This window comes from Pleurodeles waltl, chromosome 9 (genome assembly GCF_031143425.1).
Source record: "Pleurodeles waltl isolate 20211129_DDA chromosome 9, aPleWal1.hap1.20221129, whole genome shotgun sequence".
NCBI lineage: Eukaryota > Metazoa > Chordata > Amphibia > Caudata > Salamandridae > Pleurodeles > Pleurodeles waltl.
Window position 1 is genome coordinate 408496924 of NC_090448.1, and position 25540 is coordinate 408522463.

A 25540-nucleotide genomic window follows, 5' to 3' on the forward strand; every position below is an offset into this window, starting at 1 on the left:
TCTATCTTACTCACCTTAGAAGGTGGGAGCGTTGTGGGAGTTTCTACATCAAAGGCTATAGGAGGGGGGAGATCATGGCCATCCTGAGGGAAAAAATGAAAGTGGGAAATAAAGTGCAAGGTTTAGAGCGCATGTGAAGAAGGAATATAAGTGTGTGGTGAAAAATGCATTGTTAGAAAATCAAACAAGCCACTGAAAATACACCTGTCAGATGTGACTACAAAGCTCACTGTATAGAAAGAAAAATCTCTCACCAGACGCAGCAGCTTCGGAAAGCGTTCCCGGATTGCACTGCAATACACCGCATCAAAATAAATAATAATAATGAAAAAAAAAAAAAAAAAGACGAGATAAAAGTGAGTTTTTAAAACAGGTCAGGGAGAGATTATCACAAGCAAAGCCTATAGAGTTGACCTCCCTCCCTCCCTTCCTTCCTTTCCCCAGCAACATGCAAAATCGCAGATAGAATCTGTGGCTGAGGTAAATGCTTAAGGATATGCCCTACACCCATCTAATTACAGAAGATGTGTGCGCGCGCGCACGCGTGCCCGGAGTGGTCGGGGAGTGGTCGGGGCGGGGGGTGAGTGGAGGCAAGGAATAAACCAGTTAGCACAAAATTGAAAAAGTGAACATAGTAAGGTGTGCCTGGGAGTTAAGAGGCTATGAATTCACAGAACACTTCATGTAATGAAGGGATCTGACATGATAAGGAATCATACAAATCTCAACGGTAAGGCAAGAGATCGTAATCCTTGCTGAATTTAATAGCCAACATTTTAGTAGAAAGGGTGTGGTGTAGATTTCTCTGGATTTCCGTGACTTTCACTTAAGAGGCAAAAGCAATCATCTTGCAACTCTTACGTTTAGTGGTGTGAATATTGGTTGACGACAGGCTCCCCAAAACAGAAAAACACAAATAGAATAGTTACAGCACTGGGTTAGGAGCGCAATGAGGTTACTATGACCAAACAGCTAGGCAGCAGTGGTTAACTTTTACTGCATTGTATTTAACGATCTTCCAGTACCCACCACTGCACAATGCCAATTGAGAAATATAGCACTAATTAGAATCTCTGGTGTGCAGAGGAAGCAAATGAGATTAGTTGCCCTCAAAATGCTGAACTACGAGCGAGGGAGCAAGAAGGGAGGTTTCAATTTACTCTAGGAAGATCTGTAAAGAGAGGAGAAAATCTTTCAAATGGGTCAAAGTGCAATTGGTTTTAGCTTATCGTATACGCAACAGGAACGTCTTTATGTAAAAGGAAAGCTCTATTGAGAAGAGAATTAAGGGTTGATTCCACAAAACACAAACCATCAGTTTGTCTCAGCCCCACAGGAGCCTTTGGATAGGCAAACATTTGACTAATTAAATGGCAGAGAAGGGATGAACCACCGAGAATGGATGTGCCTAGCTAAAATGAAACAGGGTCTGCTGGTTTGTAGCGCACATTAAGCAAAGATGCGCAGTTTAACGGGGCAGTGGAATGATAAGGCTATCCTCCACCTGCCATACTTACCTGTAGCATACTCACCTACAGCACTCAACAAGATAACCTGGACGCCAGATCTGTCTTATTCAAACAGGAAAAAAAAAAGTGCACAGAAAAATACCCAACAAATGGGGAGAGAGCTCAGCCAAAGAAAAATAACTAGTCAGGGCTGGCTGAGCAGGATATCAGACTTCAACACTCACTCAGGCTGGCAAATCAATGCTGCAACCACAACCTTCCTTCCCAAAAGAATTGTAGTCTGCACAGCAGGAGTAGAAAGATCAGAATATTTGGTTTAGCCAGAAGCATCTGGGTACCATGAAAAGGGGTAACAGTGAAAAGGGGGAAGGGAACAAGAGACAAGATAGCCTAGAATTGACAGCTATATATCAATTCTTATAAGCAGACACTTTGCATATGAACCATTTCATTATGCAGTGCATTGAGGCTCATAAAGGATTAATCTTGAACAGATTGATGAGAACCAATACAACAACCTTATGTTAAAACGAGTTTGTGCCATCAGCAATCCGTTATTTTGTTAATCAAAGTGCTACTTCAAAGGCATGAAGCAGACTGCCTACTCTTACAGTGTTAGCACCAAATTACATGATTCAACCACTGGCAAACAGAGCTGGACTTTCATGCTGAGGGGGTGACATGATGGAGGGATCAGACAATGAAAAACATAGGGAACAGATGTGGAGTGAGACAGCATGTCGACAGAGTGCAGCAAAGAGAAGCAAAGTTCAAATGTATACAAACTAAATTCTTGGAGCACAGGGGAAAATGACAATCAGGAAGAGCAGTCACTCTTTCCCAGCAGAGGGGAGCATTAACAAAAATCGCTCTGTTCTCTGTTTAAGCTGCCCTTCCCAGTAGTGTGCATGTGAAGTGAACAGGCAATTACTTTCACTTAAGAGGAAAAGTCTTCAAGTCATTCCAACCAGACAAAAATAGAAGAATTAAAAATAACCAAGGCAGTCTGCAGCATGAGTGGAAAAAATACAAAAACCAAGAATTCAGACCATTCCAAGTACTCCTGCCATATAAATCCAGTAACTCATACCTACAATGAAATTCAGACATGGGTCCCAGAAACATAACTGGAAATTCAGACCACCTGAGGCAAGGACCATGGACATGACTAGATTCTAAAACAAAACCATACATAAGGCCCGAATCATGGAAATAAAAGAGAAATTAAAGCCATCACAAACATGGCTTGCGGATGCAGAACTGTGAATTCAGACAATTTTGGGTTCACCTCTTAAAGGTAATAGGGAGTTCATATCATCCTGGGCATTCTCAAACATGGGGCCACGAAACAAAACCAGGAATTCATATCAACTAGAGTATTCAATAATGAGGGCCAAAGGTACAAAAGTAGATAAACAGATTGCTGTGAGCATTTCAGGGTCCTGGATACAAAACAATCAATAGTAGGCCACCTGAGGCATTTATAGCTTTGGGCAGCAGACCGAAGGATAAGAAATTCAAACAATTCCAGGCATTTCTAAGACAATGCACTCAAAACTAGGAAAACAAACTTCTAAAGAGTACCTAGTTATGGGCCAAGGATACAAATCTCAGCATCCAGACTTTACTAGACACTCCCAGACAAATGTCATGAATGCTAAGCATATAATTCTGAACAGCATACTGTTCTACTAGCTGATGATACAAAGCGAACAAAGACTACATCTGAGATTCCTCATTAAAAAACCAATACAATTTGAGGAATGAAACTAATTTCAGACTTTCCCCATTTACAGGTATCATAAACAATCAGGGCAGGAAACCGCCCACCGTTCACCTTCCCTCAGGAAGTCAACCTGCACAGATCTCCTGGGCTGGAAGCACTGCTCCTTCGGGAGAGATATTCGATCACCCTATAACCACAAAACAACAAAACAGAGGACATCAGGTGATGCACAACTCCCACATGACCTTTTGTGGAGGCTTTCCAACACTAGTAGTCTGCCGGCCTGGAGCTTCTCTGACTCTCTGCAGATACTGCTGTGGTTCATGTTGTCGCAGACTGACCTGATGTATGTGGACTGGTCTCGAAATGAATCGCACAGGGGGTTCCCATCCAACCACAACTCCTGCAGTTTCATGCCTTTCAAACGATCCAGCTCTCGCTCCGTCTTCAACTAAAGATCACAAGCACACAAGTTGGATTAGAAAAGCCAAGAAAAACCAAAGTCAACACTAGTGAACCAAAACAATGTAGCCATGGGCCAAAGGGGGAATGTAGCACTTACTTCATTGCCAGACAGATTTAGGTGTTTCAGGAGAGGAGCCTTCTGGGGCAGCTCGACCAAGTCTTCCAAACGAAATAACTTGTTATTGCTCAGATCAAGCGCAAGCAGCTGTTAGACCAAATGAAAGAGAGATTAACTTCAGGTCCTTCTATTGACGAGCACAAGGACACCAGTATCAATTATCCGCTTAGGACCGATTTAGATACATACATTAAACCTGTTGCTCATGAGACCTTTGCACACAGTGCTAGAGAATTTAACACTTATGTTCCTCGGGAACAGCTGAATGTTAGGCAACCCTAAAACCAACTGTAAAGAAATGGCTCCCTTTTGCAGTTACCCCCCACTTTTTGCCTGATACTGATGCTGACTTGACTGAGAAGTGTGCTGGGACCCTGTTAACCAGGCCCCAGCACCAGTGTTCTTTCACCTAAAATGTACCATTGATTCCACAATTGGCACACCCTGGCATCCAGATAAGTCCCTTGTAACTGGTACCTCTGGTACCAAGGGCCCTGATGCCAGGGAAGGTCTCTAAGGGCTGCAGCATGTATTATGCCACCCTAGAGACCCCTCACTCAGCACAGACACACTGCTTACAAGCCTGTGTGTGCTAGTGAGAACAAAATGAGTAAGTCGACATGGCACTCCCCTCAGGGTGCCATGCCAGCCTCTCACTGCCTATGCAGTATAGGTAAGACACCCCTCTAGCAGGCCTTACAGCCCCAAGGCAGGGTGCACTATACCATAGGTGAGGGTACCAGTGCATGAGCACTGTACCCCTACAGTGTCTAAGCAAAACCTTAGACATTGTAAGTGCAGGGTAGCCATAAGAGTATATGGTCTGGGAGTCTGTTTTACACGAACTCCACAGCACCATAATGGCTACACTGAAAACTGGGAAGTTTGGTATCAAACTTCTCAGCACAATAAATGCACACTGATGCCAGTGTACATTTTATTGTAAAATACACCACAGAGGGCACCTTAGAGGTGCCCCCTGAGACTTAACCGACTATCTGTGTAGGCTGACTGGTTCCAGCAGCCTGCCACACTAGAGACATGTTGCTGGCCCCATGGGGAGAGTGCCTTTGTCACTCTGAGGCCAGTAACAAAGCCTGCACTTGGTGGAGATGCTAACACCTCCCCCAGGCAGGAGCTGTAACACCTGGCGGTGAGCCTCAAAGGCTCACCCCTTTGTCACAGCTCAGCAGGGCACTCCAGCTTAGTGGAGTTGCCCGCCCCCTCCGGCCACGGCCCCCACTTTTGGCGGCAAGGCTGGAGGGAACAAAGAAAGCAACAAGGAGGAGTCACTGGCCAGTCAGGACAGCCCCTAAGGTGTCCTGAGCTGAGGTGACTCTGACTTTTAGAAATCCTCCATCTTGCAGATGGAGGATTCCCCCAATAGGGTTAGGATTGTGACCCCCTCCCCTTGGGAGGAGGCACAAAGAGGGTGTACCCACCCTCAGGGCTAGTTGCCATTGGCTACTAACCCCCCAGACCTAAACACGCCCTTAAATTTAGTATTTAAGGGCTACCCTGAACCCTAGAAAATTAGATTCCTGCAACAACAAGAAGAAGGACTGCCTAGCTGAAAACCCCTGCAGAGGAAGACCAGAAGACAACAACTGCCTTGGCTCCAGAAACTCACCGGCCTGTCTCCTGCCTTCCAAAGAACTCTGCTCCAGCGACGCCTTCCAAAGGGACCAGCGACCTCTGAATCCTCTGAGGACTGCCCTGCTTCGACGACGACAAGAAACTCCCGAGGACAGCGGACCTGCTCCAAAAAGACTGCAACTTTATCCAAAGAAGCAGCTTTAAAGAACCCTGCAATCTCCCCGCAAGAAGCGTGAGACTTGCAACACTGCACCCGGCGACCCCGACTCGGCTGGTGGAGAACCAACACCTCAGGGAGGACCCCCGGACTACTCTACGACTGAGTACCAAAACCTGTCCCCCCTGAGCCCCCACAGCGCCGCCTGCAGAGGGAATCCCGAGGCTTCCCCTGACCGTGACTCTCTGAAACCCAAGTCCCGGTGTAAAGAAATGGCTCCCTGTTGCAGTTACCCCCCACTTTTTGCCTGATACTGATGCTGACTTGACTGAGAAGAGTGCTGGGACCCTGCTAACCAGGCCCCAGCACCAGTGTTCCTTCACCTAAAATGTACCATTGTATCCACAATTGGCACACCCTGGCATTCAGATAAGTCCCTTGTAACTGGTACTTCTAGTACCAAGGGCCCTGATGCCAAGGAAGGTCTCTAAGGGCTGCAGCATGTCTTATGCCACCCTAGAGACCCCTCACTCAGCACAGACACACTGCTTACAAGCCTGTGTGTGCTAGTGAGAACAAAATGAGTAAGTCGACATGGCACTCCCCGCAGGGTGCCATGCCAGCCTCTCACTGCCCATGCAGTATAGGTAAGACACCCCTCTAGCAGGCCTTACAGCCCTAAGGCAGGGTGCACTATACCATAGGTGAGGGTACCAGTGCATGAGCACTGTGCCCCTACAGTGTCTAAACAAAACCTTAGACATTGTAAGTGCAGGGTAGCCATAATAGTATATGGTCTGGGAGTCTGTTTTACACGAACTCCACAGCACCATAATGGCTACACTGAAAACTGGGAAGTTTGGTATCAAACTTCTCAGCACAATAAATGCACACTGATGCCAGTGTACATTTTATTGCAAAACACACCCCAGAGGGCACCTTAGAGGTGCCCCCTGAAACTTAACCGACTGTCTGTGTAGGCTGACTAGTTCCAGCAGCCTGCCACACCAGAGACATGTTGCTGGCCCCATGGGGAGAGTGCCTTTGTCACTCTGAGGCCAGTAACAAAGCCTGCACTGGGTGGAGATGCTAACACCTCCCCCAGGCAGGAGCTGTAACACCTGGCGGTGAGCCTCAAAGGCTCACCCCTTTGTCACAGCCCAGCAGGGCACTGCAGCTTAGTGGAGTTGCCCGCCCCCTCCGGCCACGGCCCCCACTTTTGGCGGCAAGGCTGGAGGGAACAAAGAAAGCAACAAGGAGGAGTCACTGGCCAGTCAGGACAGCCCCTAAGGTGTCCTGAGCTGAAGTGACTCCAACTTTTAGAAATCCTCCATCTTGCAGATGGAGGATTCCCCCAATAGGGTTAGGACTGTGACCCCCTCCCCTTGGGAGGAGGCACAAAGAGGGTGTACCCACCCTCAGGGCTAGTAGCCATTGGCTACTAACCCCCCAGACCTAAACACGCCCTTAAATTTAGTATTTAAGGGCTACCCTGAACCCTAGAAAATTAGATTCCTGCAACTACAAGAAGAAGGACTGCCTAGCTGAAAACCCCTGCAGCGGAAGACCAGAAGACGACAACTGCCTTGGCTCCAGAAACTCACCGGCCTGTCTCCTGCCTTCCAAAGATCCTGCTCCAGCGACGCCTTCCAAAGGGACCAGCGACCTCGACATCCTCTGAGGACTGCCCCTACTTCGAACAAACAAGAAACTCCCGAGGACAGCGGACCTGCTCCAAGAAAAGCTGCAACTTTGTGTCCAGCAGCTTTAAAGAACCCTGCAAGCTCCCCGCAAGAAGCGTGAGACTTGCAACACTGCACCCGGCGACCCCGACTCGGCTGGTGGAGATCCGACACCTCAGGAGGGACCCCAGGACTACTCTGCTACTGTGAGTACCAAAACCTGTCCCCCCTGAGCCCCCACAGCGCCGCCTGCAGAGGGAATCCCGAGGCTTCCCCTGACCGCGACTCTTTGAACCTAAAGTCCCGACGCCTGGGAGAGACCCTGCACCCGCAGCCCCCAGGACCTGAAGGACCGGACTTTCACTGGAGAAGTGACCCCCAGGAGTCCCTCTCCCTTGCCCAAGTGGAGGCTTCCCCGAGGAATCCCACCCTTGCCTGCCTGCAGCGCTGAAGAGATCCCGAGATCTCTCATAGACTAACATTGCGAACCCGACGCCTGTTTCTACACTGCACCCGGCCGCCCCCGCGCTGCTGAGGGTGAAATTTCTGTGTGGACTTGTGTCCCCCCCGGTGCCCTACAAAACCCCCCTGGTCTGCCCTCCGAAGACGCGGGTACTTACCTGCAAGCAGACCGGAACCCGGGCACCCCCTTCTCTCCATTCTAGCCTATGTGTTTTGGGCACCACTTTGAACTCTGCACCTGACCGGCCCTGAGCTGCTGGTGCGGTGACTTTGGGGTTGCTCTGAACCCCCAACGGTGGGCTACCTTGGACCAAGAACTGAACCCTGTAAGTGTCTTACTTACCTGGTAAAACTAACCAAAACTTACCTCCCCTAGGAACTGTGAAAATTGCACTAAGTGTCCACTTTTAAAACAGCTATTTGTCAATAACTTGAAAAGTATACATGCAATTTTTATGACTTAAAGTTCCTAAAGTACTTACCTGCAATACCTTTCAAATGAGCTATTACATGTAGAATTTGAACCTGTGGTTCTTAAAATAAACTAAGAAAATATATTTTTCTATAACAAAACCTATTGGCTGGATTTGTCTCTGAGTGTGTGTACCTCATTTATTGTCTATGTGTATGTACAACAAATGCTTAACACTACTCCTTGGATAAGCCTACTGCTCGACCACACTACCACAAAATAGAGCATTAGTATTATCTATTTTTACCACTATTTTACCTCTAAGGGGAACCCTTGGACTCTGTGCATACTATTCCTTACTTTGAAATAGCACATACAGAGCCAACTTCCTACATTGGTGGATCAGCGGTGGGGTACAAGACTTTGCATTTGCTGGACTACTCAGCCAATACCTGATCACACGACAAATTCCAAAATTGTCATTAGAAATTCATTTTTGCAATTTGAAATTTTTCTAAATTCTTAAAAGTCCTGCTAGGGCCTTGTGTGTTAAGTCCCTGTTTAGCATTTCTTTTAGAGTTTAAAAGTTTGTAAAAGTTTGAATTAGATTCTAGAACCAGTTGTAGATTCTTAAAAAGTATTCCAACTTTTAGAAGCAAAATGTCTAGCACAGATGTGACTGTGGTGGAACTCGACACCACACCTTACCTCCATCTTAAGATGAGGGAGCTGAGGTCACTCTGTAAAATAAAGAAAATAACAATGGGCCCCAAACCTACCAAAATACAGCTCCAGGAGCTTTTGGCAGAGTTTGAAAAGGCCAACCCCTCTGAGGGTAGCAACTCAGAGGAAGAGGATAGTGACTTGGAGGAAAATTCCCCCCTACCAGTCCTATCTAGGGAGAACAGGGTCCCTCAAACCCTGACTCCAAAAATAATAGTCAGAGATGCTGGTTCCCTCACAGGAGAGACCAACACCTCCGAAATCACTGAGGATAACTCCAGTGAAGATGACCCCCTGTTAGCCAGGATGGTCAAAAGATTGGCTTTGGAAAAGCAGCTCCTAGCCATAGAAAGGGAAAGAAAAGAGATGGGCCTAGGTCCCATCGATGGTGGCAGCAACTTAAATAGGGTCAGAGATTCTCCTGACATCCTAAAAATCCCCAAAGGGATTGTAACAAAATATGAAGATGGTGATGACATCACCAAATGGTTCACAGCTTTTGAGAGGGCTTGTGTAACCAGAAAAGTAAACAGATCTCACTGGGGTGCTCTCCTTTGGGAAATGTTCACTGGAAAGTGTAGGGATAGACTCCTCACACTCTCTGGAAAAGATGCAGAATCTTATGACCTCATGAAGGGTACCCTGATTGAGGGCTTTGGATTCTCCACTGAGGAGTATAGAATTAGATTCAGGGGGGCTCAAAAATCCTCGAGCCAGACCTGGGTTGATTTTGTAGACTACTCAGTAAAAACACTAGATGGTTGGTTAACTGGAAATGAAGTGTGTGACTATGTTGGGCTTTATAATTTGTTTATGAAAGAACACATTCTAAGTAACTGCTTCAATGAAAAGTTGCATCAGTATCTGGTAGACCTAGGTCCAATTTCTCCCCAAGAATTGGGAAAGAAGGCAGACCACTGGGTCAAGACTAGGGTAACCAAAACTTCCACTGGGGGTGACCAAAAGAAAGGGGTTACAAGAACTCCCCAGGAGAAAGTGGGTGACACTAGAAACAAAGAAAAAGAGTCCTCTGTAGGCCCCCAAAAACCAGAACAGGTGGGTGGGCCCCAAGACACAACCCAAAACAAAGGTGGGTACCAGGGTAAGAACTGGGATGCCACTAAGGCATGGTGCCACAACTGTAAACAGTCTGGGCACCACACCAAGGACACTTCTTGTCCCAAAAACAAACCCCAGAACAAAATTCCAGGGGTAACCAGTGTAGCCATGGGAGATGACTCCTCAGATGAGGAGGTCTTCATAGCCTTCAACTGGAAACAGGGCCCAACAGGTGAGTTGGAGATCCCAGAGGGAAGTAGACACTTCCACCACCTACTGGTGAATGGAATCCCAACCACTGCCCTGAGAGACACTTGTGCCAGTCACACTATTGTGCATGACAGGCTGGTGCTCTCAAACCAGTACATCCCAGGTGAGACTGCCAGGGTAAGAGTTAGCCTAGACAGGGTCACTAAGAGGCCTGTGGCTTTAGTGCCCATAGAAGTGGGTGGCACTCTTAGCTGGAGAAGGGTAGTAGTCAGTACAGACCTCCCCCTTGATTGTCTCCTTGGAAATGACTACCCAGAGGTTAGTCAGAGCCCAAGAGGGGAACTGGTCCAGTGCCAGTCCTCTCCCAAGGATTCTGGAAGTCCTGCCTCTGCAGTAAATGCAAGCAGGCCCCAGAAGAAGAAGAAAAGAAAACAGAGTAGGAAGGGTGGACAACCTTTAGCCAAGGTTACAGCAAGCCAAGGAGATTCTGCTCCAGTAGGGGAGAACTCCAAAAATGGCCCTGATAAAGTCCAACCTGACCCACAAGAAGTCCTGGCTAGTCAGGCAACTGTTAAACCTGAGTGGGTGGCTCCTCAGCTAACAGAAGAAAGAGTGGAAGAAGGGTGTTTACTACAAGATGTGGTAACCCCCCACTCTAATACAGCAGACAGGCAACCTGAACCCAAAGAGGCCTGTAACTTAGCCCCTTCCCTTTTAGGTGAAGAGCTAAAGGTGTGGTTCTGGGCACTGACAGCTGTCAGTGGCCTCTGCTGGGTGTTAGCCTTTATGGCTGCACTATCCTTAGCATGGTGGTCTGACCCCATGCCAAATAGCAAGTTAGGCCCCCTGACCCTATTAGTCATGGTGGGGTTACTCCAGCTCTGGGTAACCTCTCTGGGTAAGCTAGGGGTAACCCTGGCCAAGATAAGGTTAGCAGAGGTGGATACCTCTAAGACCAAAATAGAAAGAATGGGTGGAGACATTGAAGAGGCAGACAAGAGGCAATTCAGACTAGGTCCTATCACTGTGGAAGTAGGTCAGTTCCCCAAAGGGAATGACCTGAACAGAAGGATGTAAGGCAGAGTAGGCCCTGCAACTAACCAGCCTATTTCTCCTACTCTTCCTCGCCTGACAGACTAGGAAGACTCTCCCAGCTTGGGCTGAGTCTCCTGGCCTGTGGGCTGGGGGGGGCTTGTGTAAAGAAATGGCTCCCTGTTGCAGTTACCCCCCACTTTTTGCCTGATACTGATGCTGACTTGACTGAGAAGAGTGCTGGGACCCTGCTAACCAGGCCCCAGCACCAGTGTTCCTTCACCTAAAATGTACCATTGTATCCACAATTGGCACACCCTGGCATTCAGATAAGTCCCTTGTAACTGGTACTTCTAGTACCAAGGGCCCTGATGCCAAGGAAGGTCTCTAAGGGCTGCAGCATGTCTTATGCCACCCTAGAGACCCCTCACTCAGCACAGACACACTGCTTACAAGCCTGTGTGTGCTAGTGAGAACAAAATGAGTAAGTCGACATGGCACTCCCCTCAGGGTGCCATGCCAGCCTCTCACTGCCTATGCAGTATAGGTAAGACACCCCTCTAGCAGGCCTTACAGCCCTAAGGCAGGGTGCACTATACCATAGGTGAGGGTACCAGTGCATGAGCACTGTGCCCCTACAGTGTCTAAACAAAACCTTAGACATTGTAAGTGCAGGGTAGCCATAAGAGTATATGGTCTGGGAGTCTGTTTTACACGAACTCCACAGCACCATAATGGCTACACTGAAAACTGGGAAGTTTGGTATCAAACTTCTCAGCACAATAAATGCACACTGATGCCAGTGTACATTTTATTGCAAAACACACCCCAGAGGGCACCTTAGAGGTGCCCCCTGAAACTTAACCGACTGTCTGTGTAGGCTGACTAGTTCCAGCAGCCTGCCACACCAGAGACATGTTGCTGGCCCCATGGGGAGAGTGCCTTTGTCACTCTGAGGCCAGTAACAAAGCCTGCACTGGGTGGAGATGCTAACACCTCCCCCAGGCAGGAGCTGTAACACCTGGCGGTGAGCCTCAAAGGCTCACCCCTTTGTCACAGCCCAGCAGGGCACTGCAGCTTAGTGGAGTTGCCCGCCCCCTCCGGCCACGGCCCCCACTTTTGGCGGCAAGGCTGGAGGGAACAAAGAAAGCAACAAGGAGGAGTCACTGGCCAGTCAGGACAGCCCCTAAGGTGTCCTGAGCTGAAGTGACTCCAACTTTTAGAAATCCTCCATCTTGCAGATGGAGGATTCCCCCAATAGGGTTAGGACTGTGACCCCCTCCCCTTGGGAGGAGGCACAAAGAGGGTGTACCCACCCTCAGGGCTAGTAGCCATTGGCTACTAACCCCCCAGACCTAAACACGCCCTTAAATTTAGTATTTAAGGGCTACCCTGAACCCTAGAAAATTAGATTCCTGCAACTACAAGAAGAAGGACTGCCTAGCTGAAAACCCCTGCAGCGGAAGACCAGAAGACGACAACTGCCTTGGCTCCAGAAACTCACCGGCCTGTCTCCTGCCTTCCAAAGATCCTGCTCCAGCGACGCCTTCCAAAGGGACCAGCGACCTCGACATCCTCTGAGGACTGCCCCTACTTCGAAAAGACAAGAAACTCCCGAGGACAGCGGACCTGCTCCAAGAAAAGCTGCAACTTTGTGTCCAGCAGCTTTAAAGAACCCTGCAAGCTCCCCGCAAGAAGCGTGAGACTTGCAACACTGCACCCGGCGACCCCGACTCGGCTGGTGGAGATCCGACACCTCAGGAGGGACCCCAGGACTACTCTGCTACTGTGAGTACCAAAACCTGTCCCCCCTGAGCCCCCACAGCGCCGCCTGCAGAGGGAATCCCGAGGCTTCCCCTGACCGCGACTCTTTGAACCTAAAGTCCCGACGCCTGGGAGAGACCCTGCACCCGCAGCCCCCAGGACCTGAAGGACCGGACTTTCACTGGAGAAGTGACCCCCAGGAGTCCCTCTCCCTTGCCCAAGTGGAGGTTTCCCCGAGGAATCCCCCCCCTTGCCTGCCTGCAGCGCTGAAGAGATCCCGAGATCTCTCATAGACTAACATTGCGAACCCGACGCCTGTTTCTACACTGCACCCGGCCGCCCCCGCGCTGCTGAGGGTGAAATTTCTGTGTGGGCTTGTGTCCCCCCCGGTGCCCTACAAAACCCCCCTGGTCTGCCCTCCGAAGACGCGGGTACTTACCTGCAAGCAGACCGGAACCCGGGCACCCCCTTCTCTCCATTCTAGCCTATGTGTTTTGGGCACCACTTTGAACTCTGCACCTGACCGGCCCTGAGCTGCTGGTGCGGTGACTTTGGGGTTGCTCTGAACCCCCAACGGTGGGCTACCTTGGACCAAGAACTGAACCCTGTAAGTGTCTTACTTACCTGGTAAAACTAACCAAAACTTACCTCCCCTAGGAACTGTGAAAATTGCACTAAGTGTCCACTTTTAAAACAGCTATTTGTCAATAACTTGAAAAGTATACATGCAATTTTTATGACTTAAAGTTCCTAAAGTACTTACCTGCAATACCTTTCAAATGAGCTATTACATGTAGAATTTGAACCTGTGGTTCTTAAAATAAACTAAGAAAAGATATTTTTCTATAACAAAACCTATTGGCTGGATTTGTCTCTGAGTGTGTGTACCTCATTTATTGTCTATGTGTATGTACAACAAATGCTTAACACTACTCCTTGGATAAGCCTACTGCTCGACCACACTACCACAAAATAGAGCATTAGTATTATCTATTTTTACCACTATTTTACCTCTAAGGGGAACCCTTGGACTCTGTGCATACTATTCCTTACTTTGAAATAGCACATACAGAGCCAACTTCCTACACCCGGCGCCTGGAAAAGACCCTGCACCCGCAGCCCCCAGGACCTGAAGGACCGTACTTTCACTGCAGAAGTGACCCCCAGGAGTCCCTCTCCCTTGCCCAAGTGGAGGTTTCCCCGAGGAAGCCCCCCCTTGCCTGCCTGCAGCGCTGAAGAGATCCCTTGATCTCTCATTGACTTCCATTACGAACCCAACGCTTGTTCTAACACTGCACCCGGCCGCCCCCGCGCCGCTGAGGGTGAAATTTCTGTGTGGGCTTGTGTCCCCCCCGGTGCCCTACAAAACCCCCCTGGTCTGCCCCCCGAAGACGCGGGTACTTACCTGCTGGCAGACTGGAACCGGGGCACCCCCTTCTCTCCATTGGAGCCTATGCGTTTTGGGCACCACTTTGAACTCTGCACCTGACCGGCCCTGAGCTGCTGGTGTGGTAACTTTGGGGTTGCTCTGAACCCCCAACGGTGGGCTACCTTGGACCAAGAACTGAACCCTGTAAGTGTCTTACTTACCTGGTAAAACTAACAAAAACTTACCTCCCCCAGGAACTGTGAAAATTGCACTAAGTGTCCACTTTTGAAATAGCTATTTGTGAATAACTTGAAAAGTATACATGCAATTGAAATGATTCAAAGTTCCTAATGTACTTACCTGCAATACCTTTCAAACAAGATATTACATGTTAAATTTGAACCCGTGGTTCTTAAAATAAACTAAGAAAATATATTTTTCTATAACAAAACCTATTGGCTGGATTTGTCTCTGAGTGTGTGTACCTCATTTATTGTCTATGTGTATGTACAACAAATGCTTAACACTACTCCTTGGATAAGCCTACTGCTCGACCACACTACCACAAAATAGAGCATTAGTATTATCTATTTTTACCACTATTTTACCTCTAAGGGGAACCCTTGGACTCTGTGCATGCTATTCCTTACTTTGAAATAGCACATACAGAGCCAACTTCCTACAGTACCCATGCCCTGGGTACCAGGGGCACCATTGTAGGAAGCTGGCCTGGTGTGTGATGGGTACCTATGGTACTTACATCTTATACAAGGTCCAGGTATCCCCTCTTATGAAGTGTACGCAGTGTCTAGAAGCCAGGCTCTCGAGACGTAGCTGTGGATGAGCAGCCAAGGCTTATCTAGGAGACATGCAAAGATTGTGCAATACCACTGTAGTCACACAGCACTTACACACATAAGAGAAAACACTCAGTTGTACAAAAATAAAAGGTAATTTATTTTTGGAATAAATCACAAAATACTAGACAGGTGACCCACCCCTAGGACGTAAGTAATACACTAAATATATACAGTAGCAATCAGGAATAGGCATAGAAAAGGTTAGAAAACAGTACAAATAGCAATAACCAATAGTGACCCTAGAGGGAGCACAACATAATATACAAAAAAAATGGAATGTGAACAAGGTACTCCTACCTAAGTAAAATGTGTAGAGGGGAGCTGGGAGTATTAGAAAACCACAAAGGTAAGTAACACAGTATCTTCAGCTACCAGGGATGCAGGAGTAAAAGACTGGATTTTCCTCAAACCACCCAAAAGGAGGAAAATAAGACACCCAGAGAAGACTGCAAGAAAACCAGCGGTGGATTCCTGAAGAAGGAAGACCTGTGGAGAGAGGGGACCAAGCCCAAGAGTCACAGTGTAGTCCAGGAGGAGTAGGAGCCACTACCCACCCAGCTGTGGATGTCTAGAGTTGGTCGATGGTAATGAAGAACAGGTCAGCACTTCAGCCCTGGAGCCGGAGAAGAGTTCTTAATGGATGCCGAAGTTGTCCCACACCAGAAAGGAGACTGCAGGCGGGTGTCGGTGCAGGATTTCCACCAACAAGCCTTGGTAAAGGCAAACTCGCGGTTAGTGGAAGACGTGCTGCCGGAGACCAGCAAGGCCCAGGAGGACTCAACCCAGGAGGGGGGAGTCACAAGGAATCCTCAGCGCTACAGAGAGTCCACAGGAGCAGAGGCAGCACACCCACAGGAGTACCACCGGACAGGAACACAAGAGTCCCAGAAGGAGCCCACGCAGCACTACAAAAGAGGATTCCCATACCGCAGAAGAACCACGCAGGAGGCTGTGCTTTGCAGGATGGAGTGCTGAAGGGTGGAAAACCATGTCGCCTGAAGATCCCTTGGAGGAGATGCAAACAAGCCTTGGCAGCTGCAAGAGACGCGGTGCATAGGGGTACTGTCCTGCGTGGGGAGGCAAAGGCTTACCTCCACCAAAGTTGGTCACCTGGCAGAGAAGACCAAGAGTGCTACTCCAGACCACCACCTGTGACCTCTGACCTGTTTTAGGTCCTGAGCTCGCCCCCCACGTCCACAGCACCAACCTGCTGTCTCCTGCCTCTGACCCCCACCCACGCTGCTGCTAGCGTGTTCGAGGCTTCACTTGACCCGTGTGCCGTTTTTCCGCCGTCCTGTAAGTGTTTTTCTATTTTTCAGCGCCTTGCCTCTTGCGCTTCTGCCCCCCCCCGTGCCCCTTCTGATTGTGCCACTTTTCGCCGCCCTGTAGTGCGTTTTTACTGTTTTTCAAGCCCCTCGCCTCCTGCGCTTCTGCTCCCGTTGTGCCCCTCTGATTGCTGTTTCCCCGATTGTATACTGTGCCATTAGTGTATTTCTCTGATTGTTCTCATATTGTGACTGTATTTTGCTCGACTTTTTGTGCCTTCGTGTTTTCGCCCCTTGTGCGCTCCCCCTTGCTCTCTGCCGCTGCATCCCTGCGGCCCCGCCCCCTCGCGCCCCCATTCGCCGCTCCCTCCCGCCTCCCAGCTGCTCCCCCCTCCCTTCTTAATGGCTGGTGCTGCGCATCCACGCAGCGGACGCATGCCGCTGGTGCGCCGCTGGCGCGCCAGAGGCAAGCCCGTCTGCGCCTGTCCGCGCCTGGACCGCGCCCAGTGCCACCCCCCCTGGTCCTCACGTCCCCCGCAACCCCTGCCTCCGATACTCGGGCCGCGAACTCCTCGCCCTCAGCCCTGGCCCCTCCACAGAGTGCTTCCTGGCCACCCCGAAGCACACCAAAGGACCTTTTTCCTGCCGCACCTGCAACTTCTCCTGCAACAGAACAAAGAAGCCAGCAACAACCAACACAAACCACCTGCACTGCATCCTCCTCAACACACGCTCCGCACGAAAACACGCCATCGAGCTCTGGGACTTGCTCGACACCACCGCCCCAGACGTGGCCTTCCTGACCGAAACCTGGTGGAACGAATCTTCGGCCCCTGACATCGTCATCGCCATACCTGACGGATACAAGATCACCAGAAGAGATCGCACCAACGGAATCGGCGGAGGGATAGCCATCGCCCACAAATCTACCCTCAAGATCCACACCCACACGGACGACACCCTCAAGACAGCCGAACACCTCCACTTCCAGATTCACACGGACCCCAACACTACCCTCAGAGGAACCCTCATATACCGCCCTCCAGGACCAAGAGCCCCCTTCAGCGACACCGTCTCCGACCTCGCAAGCACCCACGCCCTCGCCTCTCCAGACTACATCCTCCTGGGAGATCTAAACTTCCACCTGGAAAACAACAACGACGCCAACACCGCATCACTGACCACCAACCTCCTCAACCTCGGACTCCGTCAACTGGTCAACACCCCTCACCCACATCGCCGGACACACGCTTGACCCACTCTTCACATCAAGCAACCACATCTCTTTTAGCCACACCTCCGAACTCCACCTGACCGACCATCACTGCGTCCACTTCACCTTCAAGAAAAACACCGAACACCACCGCATCCCTCTACCGCCTCACCGCCGCTGGGGAAAAGTCACCGAAGACCAACTAACCAGCACACTCGCCAAATACCCACCACCCGAACCCACCGACCCGAGCACCGCCGCCATCAACCTCCATCAATGGATCCTCAACTGCGCCAACACCTTAGCCCCACTCAAGAAACCCACCGCCAACCAAGAAAAGAAAAAAACAGCCTGGTTCACAGACGAACTGACCACCTCCAAACGCACCTGCCAGAAACTCAAGAAGAAATGGATCCTCGAGCGCACACCCGACAACCTTGCTACCCTCAAGGACGCCAACCGTGAACACCACCAACGGATCCGACTCGCCAAGCGCGCCCACTTCACAGAACGCCTCAACAACAACGCCCACGACTGCAAAGAACTCTTCTGCATCGTGAAGGAACTCTCCAACCCTAACGCCAACGTCAACGACGTCCCTCCCTCCCAGAAACTCTGCGACGATCTCTCCACCTTCTTCCACCAGAAAATCGCAGCCATCCACGACAGCTTCAACACCGCACCTCTGCCAGACCCCACCCCCGACGACTCCTCCCACGCCTGCCGCCTCACCACCTGGACCCAGGTAGACGACGCCGAAACCTTAACAACCATGAATTCCATCCACTCAGGCTCTCCCACGGACCCGTGCCCACATCACGTATTCAACAAAGCCGACACCACCATCGCCCCCAAACTCCGCAAGATCATCAACCTCTCCTTCAACACCGCCACCTTCCCGGACAGCTGGAAGCACGCAGAAATCCAACCCCTCCTCAAGAAACCCAAGGCTGACCCCAACGATCTCAAAAACTTCCGACCGATCTCTCTCCTACCTTTTCCAGCGAAGGTCATCGAGAAGATCGTCAACGCACAGCTCGCCCACTTCCTAGAAGACAACTCCATCCTAGACCCCTCACAATCTGGATTCAGACGAAACCACCGCACTGAGACCGCACTCCTCGCCGCCACAGATGACATCAGACAACAAATGGACAACGGCAAAACCTCAGCCCTCATTCTCCTCGACCTATCAGCCGCTTTCGACAAAGTCTGCCACCGCACCCTGCTAACCCGTCTCCACGAAGCCGGCATCCAAGACAAAGCCCTCAACTGGATCTCATCCTTCCTCTCCGACAGAACCCAGAGAGTCCGACTCTCACCCTTCCGCTCCAAAGCCACCAACCTCATCTGCGGCGTCCCCCAAGGCTCCTCTCTTAGCCCAACGTTGTTCAACGTCTACATGGCCCCCCTCGCACAACTGGCCCGTCATCACAACCTCAGCATCATCTCCTACGCAGACGACACCCAGCTCGTCCTCTCCCTGACCAAAGATCCGCTCACCGCCAAAACCAACCTCCACGAGGGACTAAAATCCATTGCCGAGTGGATGAGCAACAGCCGCCTGAAGCTCAACTCCGACAAGACGGAAGTCCTCATCCTCGGACGCACCTCCTCGGCCTGGAACGACTCCTGGTGGCCCACCGCCCTCGGACCCCCACCCACCCCAGCCAGCCACGCACGAAACCTCAGCTTCGTCCTCGACTCTGCTCTCACCATGTCCAAACAGATCAACGCCATCTCCTCCTCTTGTTTCATCACCCTCTGCATGCTCCGCAGGATCTTCAAGTGGATTCCAACAGGAACCAGGAAGACTGACTCAAGCCCTCGTCAGTAGCAGACTTGACTACGGCAACGCACTCTACACAGGCATCCCAACGAAAGACATCAAACGACTACAACGCATCCAGAACGCATCCGCCCGCCTGATCCTCGACATACCCCGCCGATGTCACATCTCCCCCCACCTGAAGGACCTCCACTGGCTCCCTGTGGATAAAAGGATCACCTTCAAACTCCTCACCCACGCACACAAGGCACTACACAACACCGGACCCACCTACCTGAACACCAGACTCAGCTTCTACGTCCCCACACGTCAACTCCGCTCCGCCAACCTCGCCCTCGTCCCCCGAATCCAGCGCAAGACCTCTGGCAGCAGATCCTTCTCCTTCCTCGCCGCCAAGACCTGGAACTCTCTCCCCACCTCACTACGCCAGACCCAGGACCTCCTCACCTTCAGGAGACTCCTCAAGACATGGCTCTTCGAACGCTAGCAGCCCCCCCCGCCCCCCAGCACCTCAAAACCCTGTGGGGTACATAGCGCGCTTTATAAATTCACTGATTGATTGATTGATTGTGATGCAAGATCCACACAGCTCAGCAGCAGAGGGAATCCATGTAGCCGGCCATCGCTTGTTGTAGGTGCCTGCAGTTGCAGGAAAGTGACTCCTTCACTCCAAGGGAGATAACTTCTTCTTGTGCAGGCTGAAGAGTTGCAGTCTTCTGAGGATGCATGGCGAGAAATTGTAGTAAAGCTTGCAGGAGCCCTGGAAACAATGTTGCTGAAGAGTTCTTTCTTCTTGGAAGAAGCTTGTCGGGTCCTGGAGGTTTTGTCGCAGTTACGGAGGTCAGAAGTCGAAGTAAAGGTTGCAGAGGAGTCCTGCTGGAGTCTTGCAAGCCGAATCTGAGGACCCACAGAAGAGAGACCCTAAATAGCCCTGAGAGGGGGACTGATCACCTAACCAGGTAAGCACCTATCAGGAGGGGGCTTTGATGTCACCTGTCTGGCCTGCCCTCTCAGATGCTTCTAGAGTTCCCTGTCAACCTTACAAACAAGATGGTAGAACCCAGGGACCCTCTGGAGGAGGTCTGGGCACCACTCCTGGGGAGGTGATGGACATTTACTCCCCTTCCCATTGTCCAGTTTCACACCAGAGCAGTTACTGGGGATCCCTGAACTGGTTGTAGGCTGCTTTATGCACAGGGGGACCAAATGTGCCCTTCAAAGCAAACAAGTGGCTTGGTGAGATTACCCTTTATAGCTTGTGTGACTATAAGGGGACACTCCCCCTCCTTTTGACCACAGGTAGGCCCCTTAACTTTACATTTTCTACACTCCTTTTAGCGGAGTGGCACATTGTTTGTAATGTACGATTATGAGGGATCCTAGGCCCTGAAGAATGCCCCCAGACCTCCTTTGGCTCTTAGTAGTGGGCAGAAACCTGTTGGCCAGTAATTTGTAGATAGGTGACCCAGTGAGTCTTTGTTCTCACAGAAGTGTCCCATCCTTGTTCTTAATCACACCAGCAGACACCACATATAAAGGTGTACTTTCACACAGGTGACTAGGTGTTTTTACCTCTTCCCTAGTATAGCAGGATCCCATTTTCCCAGACAAACTGAATTTATGCACTCCCTCATGTTCTTTTAGCGGTAAGATGGAGTCTGCCCAGGTGGCACTGTCCTACCTAGGTGGTGCTAGGTGGTCATATGATGAAGCATGACACTAAATAGTGTGTGGGACCACCTAGTCCGTAAAGGAAACTCCCCCCACCACATAATTTTCCACAGCACTCAATATGGAAACTCATAGTGTGAGTTTGAGGAACTCTAGGCGAAATCCCTCGCCAGCAGTTCCATCATATAAGTGAACCCCATACTCTTTGTGTTTATAATTTATTATAATAACCACAAGGTTCAGACTGCAGGTAAGTTCATTCAATGAAAGGTACTTTGCATAGGTATAGTTAGAACTAAAACAGTAATGTACACAGTTTTTAAAAAAATGGCAATAAGCTATATTAAAAGTGGACACTGCAATTTTCAACAGCTCCGGGGGGAGGTAAGTACAGTTTAGTTTTCACAGTAAGTAAAGCACTTCCAAGTTCAGTCTCCGAGGCATAGGTAAAACCCAGCATCAGCAACACGGGGCCTGTCAGGTGCAGAGGTCAAAGAGGAGCCAAAATAACATTAGAGCCTATGGAGGCAGGGGGTGCTCTGGTTCTGGTCTGCTGGCAGGTAAGTACCCGCACTGTCGGAGAGCAGACCAGAGGGGTTTGATAGAGCACGGGGGCCCCAAGTAGGCACACAACACTCACCCTCATTGGCACAGGGGTAGCCGGGTGCAGGGGCAAACAGGGCGTCAGGTTTTCAATAGGATTCAATGGAGGGACCCGGGGGACACAGACGCTGCAGGAAGGGCACAGGGGGGCTTCCCGGGCCAGCCACCGACTGGCACGATGAGGGCCGCCTGCTGGTCACTGCTGCACTGGTGGTCTGTTTCACACTGACCTGGGGGCTCCGGGCTCAGTGCTTTTTCAGGTGTCGGATATCTTTGTCCCGGGCAGTCGGGTTCTCACGATTCCCTCTGCAAGTATTGTCATGGGGGTGCGGGAGGTCAGCCCAAATTAGACACGTTGGAGTCAACTGGAGGTCCTCTCTGGATAGTTAGTTCCACTGGACACGGGCCGGGGGGAGGTCAGGGGAAGAGTGTTGGGGACTCGCGCTTCTGGAGTGAGGTGGGAGTCCCTTTAAGGAAAATGTCACTTACCCAGTGTACATCTGTTCGTGGCATTAGTCGCTGCAGATTCACATGCTGTGCATAGTCCGCCGTCTGGTGTTGGGTCGGAGTGTTACAAGTTGTTTTTCTTCGAAGAAGTCTTTTCGAGTCACGAGACCGAGGGACTCCTCCCACTTCGGTTCCATTGCGCATGGGCGTCGACTCCATCTTAGATTGTTTTCCCCGCAGAGGGTGAGGTAGGAGTTCTGTATGCTAATAATAGTGCCCATGCAATGGAATAAATAAGTATGTACAAAATGAAGGTTTAATGTAATATATTTACAAATGTTCAAGATCTACTTCTAAACGGCTACAGGCTCCCGGGGAGGAGGGTGGGCGCATGTGAATCTGCAGCGACTAATGCCACGAACAGATGTACACTGGGTGTAGGAAGTTGGCTCTGTATGTGCTATTTCAAAGTAAGGAATAGCATGCACAGAGTCCAAGGGTTCCCCTTAGATGTAAAATAGTGGTAAAAATAGATAATACTAATGCTCTATTTTGTGGTAGTGTGGTCGAGCAGTAGGCTTATCCGAGGAGTAGTGTTAAGCATTTGTTGTACATACACATAGACAATAAATGAGGTACACACACTCAGAGACAAATCCAGCCAATAGGTTTTGTATAGAAAAATATCTTTTCTTAGTTTATTTTAAGAACCACAGGTTCAATTTCTACATGTAATATCTCATTCGAAAGGTATTGCAGGTAAGTACTTTAGGAACTTCAAATCATAAAAATTGCATGTATACTTTTCAAGTTATTGACAAATAGCTGTTTTAAAAGTGGACACAGTGCAATTTTCACAGTTCCTGGGGGAGGTAAGTTTTTGTTAGTTTTACCAGGTAAGTAAGACACTTACAGGGTTCAGTTCTTGGTCCAAGGTAGCCCACCGTTGGGGGTTCAGAGCAACCCCAAAGTCACCACACCAGCAGCTCAGGGCCGGTCAGGTGCAGAGTTCAAAGTGGTGCCCAAAACACATAGGCTAGAATGGAGAGAAGGGGGTGCCCCGGTTCCGGTCTGCTTGCAGGTAAGTACCCGCGTCTTCGGAGGGCAGACCAGGGGGGTTTTGTAGGGCACCGGGGGGGACACAAGCCCACACAGAAATTTCACCCTCAGCAGCGCGGGGGCGGCCGGGTGCAGTGTAGAAACAGGCGTCGGGTTCGCAATGTTAGTCTATGAGAGATCTCGGGATCTCTTCAGCGCTGCAGGCAGGCAAGGGGGGGATTCCTCGGGGAAACCTCCACGTGGGCAAGGGAGAGGGACTCCTGGGGGTCACTTCTCCAGTGAAAGTCCGGTCCTTCAGGTCCTGGGGGCTGCGGGTGCAGGGTCTCTCCCAGGCGTCGGGACTTAGGATTCAAAGAGTCGCGGTCAGGGGAAGCCTCGGGATTCCCTCTGCAGGCGGCGCTGTGGGGGCTCAGGGGGGACAGGTTTTGGTACTCACAGTATCAGAGTAGTCCTGGGGTCCCTCCTGAGGTATTGGATCGCCACCAGCCGAGTCGGGGTCGCCGGGTGCAGTGTTGCAAGTCTCACGCTTCTTGCGGGGAGCTTGCAGGGTTCTTTAAAGCTGCTGGAAACAAAGTTGCAGCTTTTCTTGGAGCAGGTCCGCTGTCCTCGGGAGTTTCTTGTCTTTTCGAAGCAGGGGCAGTCCTCAGAGGATGTCGAGGTCGCTGGTCCCTTTGGAAGGCGTCGCTGGAGCAGGATCTTTGGAAGGCAGGAGACAGGCCGGTGAGTTTCTGGAGCCAAGGCAGTTGTCGTCTTCTGGTCTTCCTCTGCAGGGGTTTTCAGCTAGGCAGTCCTTCTTGTAGTTGCAGGAATCTAATGTTCTAGGGTTCAGGGTAGCCCTTAAATACTAAATTTAAGGGCGTGTTTAGGTCTGGGGGGTTAGTAGCCAATGGCTACTAGCCCTGAGGGTGGGTACACCCTCTTTGTGCCTCCTCCCAAGGGGAGGGGGTCACAATCCTAACCCTATTGGGGGAATCCTCCATCTGCAAGATGGAGGATTTCTAAAAGTCAGAGTCACCTCAGCTCAGGGCACCTTAGGGGCTGTCCTGACTGGCCAGTGACTCCTCCTTGTTGCTTTCTTTGTTCCCTCCAGCCTTGCCGCCAAAAGTGGGGGCCGTGGCCGGAGGGGGCGGGCAACTCCACTAAGCTGGAGTGCCCTGCTGGGCTGTGACAAAGGGGTGAGCCTTTGAGGCTCACCGCCAGGTGTTACAGCTCCTGCCTGGGGGAGGTGTTAGCATCTCCACCCAGTGCAGGCTTTGTTACTGGCCTCAGAGTGACAAAGGCACTCTCCCCATGGGGCCAGCAACATGTCTCTGGTGTGGCAGGCTGCTGGAACTAGTCAGCCTACACAGACAGTCGGTTAAGTTTCAGGGGGCACCTCTAAGGTGCCCTCTGTGGTGTATTTTACAATAAAATGTACACTGGCATCAGTGTGCATTTATTGTGCTGAGAAGTTTGATACCAAACTTCCCAGTTTTCAGTGTAGCCATTATGGTGCTGTGGAGTTCGTGTTTGACAAACTCCCAGACCATATACTCTTATGGCTACCCTGCACTTACAATGTCTAAGGTTTTGTTTAGACACTGTAGGGGTACCATGCTCATGCACTGGTACCCTCACCTATGGTATAGTGCACCCTGCCTTAGGGCTGTAAGGCCTGCTAGAGGGGTGTCTTACCTATACTGCATAGGCAGTGAGAGGCTGGCATGGCACCCTGAGGGGAGTGCCATGTCGACTTACTCGTTTTGTCCTCACTAGCACACACAAGCTGGCAAGCAGTGTGTCTGTGCTGAGTGAGAGGTCTCCAGGGTGGCATAAGACATGCTGCAGCCCTTAGAGACCTTCCTTGGCATCAGGGCCCTTGGTACTAGAAGTACCAGTTACAAGGGACTTATCTGGATGCCAGGGTCTGCCAATTGTGGATACAAAAGTACAGGTTAGGGAAAGAACACTGGTGCTGGGGCCTGGTTAGCAGGCCTCAGCACACTTTCAATTGTCAACATAGCATCAGCAAAGGCAAAAAGTCAGGGGGCAACCATGCCAAGGAGGCATTTCCTTACACAACCCCCCCCCCCCCAAACGAAAGAGGATGAGACTAACCTTTCCCAAGAGAGTCTTCATTTTCTAAGTGGAAGAACCTGGAAAGGCCATCTGCATTGGCATGGGCAGTCCCAGGTCTGTGTTCCACTATAAAGTCCATTCCCTGTAGGGAGATGGACCACCTCAACAGTTTAGGATTTTCACCTTTCATTTGCATCAGCCATTTGAGAGGTCTGTGGTCAGTTTGAACTAGGAAGTGAGTCCCAAAGAGGTATGGTCTCAGCTTCTTCAGGGACCAAACCACAGCAAAGGCCTCCCTCTCAATGGCACTCCAACGCTGCTCCCTGGGGAG

The 25540-nt window shown here is 50.4% G+C and overlaps 1 protein-coding gene across 1 annotated transcript in view; it reads right to left on the reverse strand.

Moving 5' to 3' along the window:
* The window catches only part of NXF1 (nuclear RNA export factor 1), a 313238-nt gene that overhangs the window by 147175 nt on the left and 140523 nt on the right, over positions 1 to 25540 (reverse strand). Inside the window, exons 9-12 of the mRNA XM_069207165.1 lie at positions 3758 to 3865; positions 3537 to 3646; positions 255 to 291; positions 15 to 83 (exon numbers count right to left, since the gene is read on the reverse strand). Of these exons, the coding sequence (XP_069063266.1) occupies positions 15 to 83; positions 255 to 291; positions 3537 to 3646; positions 3758 to 3865 (324 nt within the window). The remainder of the gene's footprint in view (positions 1 to 14; positions 84 to 254; positions 292 to 3536; positions 3647 to 3757; positions 3866 to 25540) is intronic.